Source organism: Marmota marmota, unplaced genomic scaffold (genome assembly GCF_001458135.2).
Source record: "Marmota marmota marmota unplaced genomic scaffold, marMar, whole genome shotgun sequence".
Taxonomy (NCBI): Eukaryota; Metazoa; Chordata; class Mammalia; order Rodentia; family Sciuridae; genus Marmota; species Marmota marmota.
This window is the reverse complement of record NW_026000119.1, coordinates 3,533,663-3,540,995: the sequence shown is the minus strand read 5'-3', so window position 1 is coordinate 3,540,995 and position 7,333 is coordinate 3,533,663. Positions and strand designations below refer to the sequence as shown.

The 7,333-nt window shown below is 36.0% G+C and overlaps 1 protein-coding gene across 1 annotated transcript in view; it reads left to right on the top strand.

Annotated features, from left to right (window-relative positions):
- Positions 1-6,636, top strand: part of LOC125611068 (vesicle-associated membrane protein 712-like) — a 36,537-nt gene extending 29,901 nt beyond the window's left edge. Inside the window, exon 6 of the mRNA XM_048784768.1 lies at positions 6,499-6,636. Coding sequence (XP_048640725.1) covers positions 6,499-6,636 — 138 coding nt within the window. The remainder of the gene's footprint in view (positions 1-6,498) is intronic.
- Positions 6,637-7,333: the final 697 nt, after the last annotated feature.

Sequence of the window (7,333 nt, the reverse complement as noted above, 5' to 3'; positions counted from 1 at the left end):
GGGGGGGCGGGTCTCTGTTGTGTCTATTGGTCTATTGTTAGTTTTATTTTCTCTTAATCTTTGAGGCCACTAGGTTTGAAGAGGAAGGCTATATAATCTAATCTTACTACAGGGCAGAATCTTTTTTGAATGGAGTTAAAATTCACAAAACTTAAAATTAACATTTTGGAGTACACAATTGAGTGACAATTAGTACATTTACAGTGTTATACACCCATCACCTCTACCTAGCTCCAAAATATTTTCATCATCCCAAAATAAGGAACATCCACATCCCTTAGAAACTCCCAGCTCTGGCAGTCAGTAATCTGCTTTCAGTCTGTATAGATTCACCAATTGAGGATTTTTCATACAAATTGAATCATATGTGATCTTTTGTATTTGGATGCTTTCACTGGGGCTATAGCTCAGTGGTAGAGCACTTGCCTTAGCACATGTGAGGCACTGGGTTCGATCCTCAGCACCACATAAAATTACATAAATAAAATAAAATAAAGTATTATGTCCATCTACAACTAAAAAAAAAAAAAAGACAACAGACCAAAGAAGTTCTGAACTCAGACATCAGGTGCCCTTGAGAACAGAGTGATCAGCATACTAAAAATCAGATGGACTAAGAATCCAACGACTACTCATGAACCTCTCCCCTGCTCTGTTTCATTCATGCAGGAGACTAAGCCAAGAAAAAAGATCAATGGATATCCCCAATTAAATGGTCAGGTCCATACCATATTTCTACAGTGAAGTCCACCAATGTCAGACCTTATTCACAAGGAGCTCCCAGTCAGTGTTTGGTAAATCAACAAGTCATGAGTTATTTGTGGAAAGTCTCAATAATAATAATAATAGACCAAAAGAAATGGGTGGGGGAGAATTAGACAAAATAGATAATACAGGAACAAAAGGAAGCATCATTTAAAAAATTCTCTAACATTTTGAAAGAAATAATAGAAGATAGTATATTCCTGAAATGCCAACATAAAGCTATATAAAAATACTCATAAAAAAGAGTTTTGAAGCCAGGCACAGTGGTGCATGCTTCTAATCCCAGCAGCTCAAAAGGCTGAGGCAGGAGGATCTCAAGGTCAAAGACAGCCTCAGCAACAGTGAGGCACTAAGCAACTTAGCGAGACTCTCAAAATAGGCCTAGTGATGTGGCTCTGTGGTTGAGTGCCCCAAAGTTCAATCCCTAGTACCAAAAAAAAAAAAAAAAAAAAAAAAAAAAGTTTTTGGAAATTAAAATAGTACTAAAAATTCAAAATTCAATATACAATTACTGTAATATAAAGTTGAGATATTCTCTTAGAAAGTAGATCTTAAAGAGAAAGATGATGAAGTCAGAGAATCAATCTAAGAAATATAACATGAATAACAGAAATTTTAAGAAAATGAAGACATCAGAGTAATACAAGAAAAATTTCTAGAACTAAGTAATATGAATGTCTAGATTCTGTGAACAAAAGTCAAGATCATAGCTAGACATGTAATCTTGAAATTATATAGTATTAAAAAGGAAAAAAGTGATTCTAATGGCTTTCTGAGATGGGGCAAAGCAAAAACAAAGACTTAGCAGTTAGAATGGCATCAGGTTTCTCAGTAGCAATACTGAAAGCTAAAGAAAAATGGAAAATTGCTTTTAAAATTCTACTGGAAATTCTTTTTCAAGCTAAATTTCTATACCCAAACTACCAATTCAGAATAAAGGTAGAATAAAGACATTTGTAGGTATGTAAATTCTCAGAAACATACCTCCCACTCACCAGTTTAAGGAAGTTTTTGGAAGATATTTTCCACCAATAAGAGGTATAAGAAAGCAAAATATGTAAGATTGAAAAAACAAAGACTCAACACAGAGAAGGATTATCCTAGGATACTGGAAAAGCAATATTCCAAGATTAAAACTATATAAGAAATCTGGAGCCCAGCAAAACCAGATTACATAAGGTCAGAAGGCCTTATGTTAGGGACTTCCTCAAGATAAAGCAAAAGGATCCAACACAGGAATGAGCAGACAAGGGATATATTTCACTCCTTTGGAGCATTTGGGAATGAATTAATGGTGAATATGCTAAAAACTAATAAACAATATTTTAATTATGGATATATTATTAACTATAATAGGAATATAATTAGCTTCAGAGAAACCAAAGTATTAATAACTAATCAACAATAGTTGTATTTTTTAACTCCAAAGAAACCAAAAAGTTTTACATTGAAGTCATTTGTAATCTATAGCCTAACAAATATTTACAGAGTTTTGATTTAACAGAAAGAAAGAATAGGGAAGGGGAAAAAAAAGTATATTTGTGAAAAGGGTTTTGGGGGTATTATAATAGTTAAATTCTTTGCAGAAAAGCAAATCAAAACTATGCTGAGGGCTGGGATGTAGCTCAGTGGCACAGCACTTGCCTAGCATGTGTGAGGCCCTTGGTTCAACCCCCCAGTACCACCTCCCCACCAAAAAATAAAGCTGGGTGCCGTGGTGCACACCTGTAATCTCAGCAGCTCATGATGCTGAGGCAGTAGGATCTCACATTCAAAGACAGCCTCAGCAATGGCAAGGTGCTAAGCAACTGAGAGACTGACTCTGTCTCTAAATACAATACAAAATAGGGCTGGGGATGTAGCTCAGTGGTAGAGTGCCTGAGTTCACTTCCTGGTAGCCAAAGGGAAAAAAAAGCCAAGTGTGGAGGCCCATACCTCTAATCCCAGTAGCTTGGGAGGCAGAGGCAGGAGGATCATGAGTTCAAAGCCAGCCTCAACAAGAACAAGGCACTAAGCAACTCAGTGAGATCCTCTCTCTAAATAAAATACAAAGATGGGCTAGGGATATGGCTTAGTGTTCAAGTCCCCAGAGTTCAATTCCCAGTACTCCTCCCACCCACAATTTTTCTTGTATTACTCTGATGTCTTCATTTTCTTTTCTTAAAACTACACTGAGATTTCATCTCACCCCAGTTATAATGGTAATCATTAAGAATATAAGTAATAATAAATGCTGGTGAGGATTTGGGTAGAAATGATACTTGTACACTGTTGTTTGGATTATAAGTTAGTACAACCACTATGAAAATCAGTATGAAGTTTCCTCAAAGACTAGAAATGGGGAAGTACTGAGGAATGAAATTGACCAAATTATACTGATAATATTGAGTGTAAGTACAAATATGTAACAATAAATCCCACTATTATGTATAACTATGATGCACCAATAAAAAGGGAAAAAAAGAATGAGGAAAAAAAAAAACTAGGAGTAGAACCACTATATGACCCACATAGTCCACTCCTTGGTATTTATTCAAAAGAACAGAAATCAGCACACTATAGTGACACATGCATTCCAATATTTATAGCAGCACAATTCAAACAGCCTAGGTGTTTGAAACCTAAGTGTCCATCAACAGATGACACGATAAAGAAAATGGTACTGTATATGTATGTGTGTGTGTGTGTATATATATATACACACACACACAGTGGAGCTCTACTCAGCCATAAAGAATGAAATTATATTATTCACAGGTAAATGGATGGAACTGGAGAAAATGATGCTAAGTAAAATAAGGCAGACTCAGGGCTGGGATTGTAGCTCAGTGGTAGAGCACTTGCCTCGCATGCGAAAGGCACTGGGTTTGATCCGGAGCACCACATAATAAATAAATAAAGATATTCTGTCCATCTACAACTAAGAAGATTTTAAAAAAATAGTAAGGCAGACTCAAAAAGTCAACAGTCAAATGTTTTCCCTCATGTGAGGAATCTAGAGAGAATAAAGAATTTTTTTTTTTAAAGGAAGATCTCACATAATAGAAGGAAGATCAATAGAGGGGTGGTAGAGGATCAAGGGGGAAAGAAGGGAGAGAAATGGGAAGAATTGGGGGACAAAATTTACTAAATCATACTATATGCATGTATAAATATATCACATGAATCTCACTTCTACATATAATTATAATGTATGAGTGAAAAAGTTATACATGTAACTAAGCACAATGGCACATGCCTGTAATCCCAGCTACTTAGGAGGCTGAGGCAGGAGGATCACAAGTTCTAAGCCAGCCTTGGAAACTTAGTGAGACCCTGTCTTAAAATTTAAAAATCAAAAGGACAGGGAATATAACTCAGTGGTATAATTACTGGTTCAATCCCCAGTGCCAAATATAAATATGGTGAATAGGGAGGCAGGGACGGAAAGGGGAAGTACTAGAGAATGAATTGGAGTAAATTATATACATATATATCACAATGAACCCCACCATTAACATATAATTAGAATACACTAATCAAAACATTTTTAAGAGAGCTAAATGTTTTTCTTTCATCGGAAACAATGAAAAAATATGTGTATGTATGTGTGTGTGTGTGTGTATACCTTCTAGAAATGCACAGAAAAAAAAACTCTGGGAGAAAATAAACAGTTAAATGAGATACATTCAACAAATACTTAGAGCCCCACTATATATCAGATACCTTTCTAGGACAGGATTTTTCAATCTCAGAACAATTTGGGTGGGGTATTGTCCTGTGTATTGTAGGACTTTTTCTCAGCAGCATTCTCGCTTCTCTCCACTAGATGCTGTTCACACTCCCTCTAATCTGAAATAAAAAATGACTGCAGACATTGCCAAATATCTCCTGGAGGGCAAAAACTGAGCACCATCTCAGTTGAGAACTACTATATTAAGTAATAGGGATTTCAGCAACAAAATAAAAACCCAAAGTAGTTACTTCTGAGAAACAGATTAAGGAATGGATGGGGGTAGAAAATAAATTATCATTAGTCAAATTCTGACTTCTCAAACTATATACATGCATTATATATATTCATTAAAAAAAGGGAAAGCAGATTATTTAAGAATATAAAATCCATTTATACCTTAACTAAATTTTCAGCTGGGCATAGTGGTGCACACTTGTAATCCAAGCTATTTGAGAGACTGAAGTAGGAGAATCTCAAGTTGAAGGCCAGACTCAGCAACTTAGTGAGACCCTGCCTCAAGATGAAAACTAAAAGGGCTGGTAATGTAGCTCAGAGGTAGAACATGCCTAGGGTCAGTCCCAGTGTGTGTAACACACACACACACACACACACACACAAAATAAATTCAAAGCAAGCAGTATAGTCATGTAATTCTAAATTTGTATCCTGGCTCCACCACTTACTATATAACTTAACTTTTCTGAGCCTCATCTTCTTTGACTGTAAAATAACAATACTGACAAGATTATTGTAAGTAATGCAGGTTATTGGTAAAAAAATATATGTAAATAAATGACATGTAGTACCTGTTTCCAAAGCATTCAGTAAATTCTAACGTCCTGAAAAGTACATCCAGAGACCGGCTTCCATATGCCACATCCTTAGGTATAACCAATAGTATTTTGGGTATATAAACCCAAGATCCCATAACTTGTCTTACATTAGAATTGTGAGGCTATTTGAGTGGTACACTGTAATCATTACATTGACTTTGCTCTTGGCAAGTCACCATATATACTGACAGTAAAAACTAACCTGATAATAGTTAATTGAAACATGTTTCAAATAATTTATTCATCTGACAGCAAAAATTTATGTAAGCAGCAAGTGATTTATTAATATAATTACTATTTGAGAACATTTAAGAGTTAAATGCAGCTGGGGGCGCTGTGTTGCACACCTGTAATCCCAGGGGCTTGGAAGGCTGAGGCAGGAGAATCATGAGTTTGAGACCAAATTTAGCAACTTAGTAAGACCCTGGGAGATGGCTTAGTGGTTAAGCAACCCTGGGTTCAATCCCTGGTAGAAAAAAACAAAACAAACTTAACAAAAATCCTTCTTTGATTACTTGAGAAACAACAATCCTTGTAGTAATGGCATGATTCTCATTCATGGCAATCTGGATGTACTGTGGTCAGTTTCTCAGTAAATCCTCAAGTCTGTGATTCTGCATGGTAGGTTGTCTCATTCCCATCTTATAGATTAATTCATTCATTTAACAATTATTCATTGAACTTCTGCTGTATGTCTGCACTGTCCCATGCTGGGAATATATCAGTGAGTCAAACAGACTTAAAAATCTTGCGTCCATGGAACTTGTTTTCTGCACAGTACTTGTCCTTATGTAATGCTACGTAAATTTTACTTATTGTCTAGAATGTAAAAAATTGAAATAGGATGTCTAGAATGGAACTGGAGTAGCAATTTTAAATAGATTGTAAGGAATGGTGGCCTTTAAAATCATGAAGGAAGTGAAGATGAAGAAACTGAAGCTCAAAGAATTAGGAACTTCTGCAAAATCAGTCAATAAAGTTAATGAAAATAACAGCTAAATACAAGCACCTAGAATCTTGATACATCACTTTATAAAAGCTGCAGGGTCCTGTTATAACTCTCTTGGAATTGGTTAAAACCAAACTAAACCTGTTCTTTCAGATAGCTTTCATTAAGTATTAGAGTGAGCCCATTAATGTAGAAATGAAAATAAAACATTAAATTTGTGTTTATTTTTATTTCAGGCCAAAGAATTCCAAAACACAAGAGAAATTCATAGGAGGCTATGGTGGAAATACTTCAAAAAGATTATAGTTACCAGCATGGCAATTTTCCTTTCAATTATCATCATTCTTTTAAGTACAAATGTAATACCAACTTGACACTTCTTCCCACCCCCAACAGGTACCAATAAATTGTTATATGTAATCAGAGTCCTACAACAATTAGGAAAATCTTTTCTCTAGTTGAATTGGAGGAAAGTAGTAGTATTTCCTTGTCCCTATGGTGCCCCTTGACTGTCTCTGTACTTCTTTCATTTCTGTAATACTGTTTGCTCTTTGCCACCATTCTACTTCTTCTCTAGCATCTCTTCCTTTGTAAAGATTAAGAACATTGGGGCTTAATTAAATTTTCAGCTGGGCATAGTGGTGCACACTTGTAATCCAAGCTATTTGAGACTGAATCAGGAGAATCTCAAGTTGAAGGCCAGTAACCCCAGCTACTCAAGAGGCTAAGGCAGGATCACAAATCTGAACCCAGTCTGGACATCTTAGCAAGACCCTGTCTGAAAAGAAGAAAAAGGTCTGAGAATACAGCTCAGAGGTAGAGCTCTGTACTCCTGGGTTCAATATCCAGTACCAACCTCCCATTCCCTGATGACCCCCACCCAGGCAAAAACAAACAAACAAAGAGAATCACACTGCCAAAGTTCAACTCTTAGCTCTGACACATACCATCTATGTGGCTTTGGACAAGTTAACCTGTACCCCCTTTTCCCTCACCTGTAAAATGGTATTGATACTTATTGAATAGTTGCTGGTATGTGATCGCTCACATGTTAACTACTAACAGGAAAAT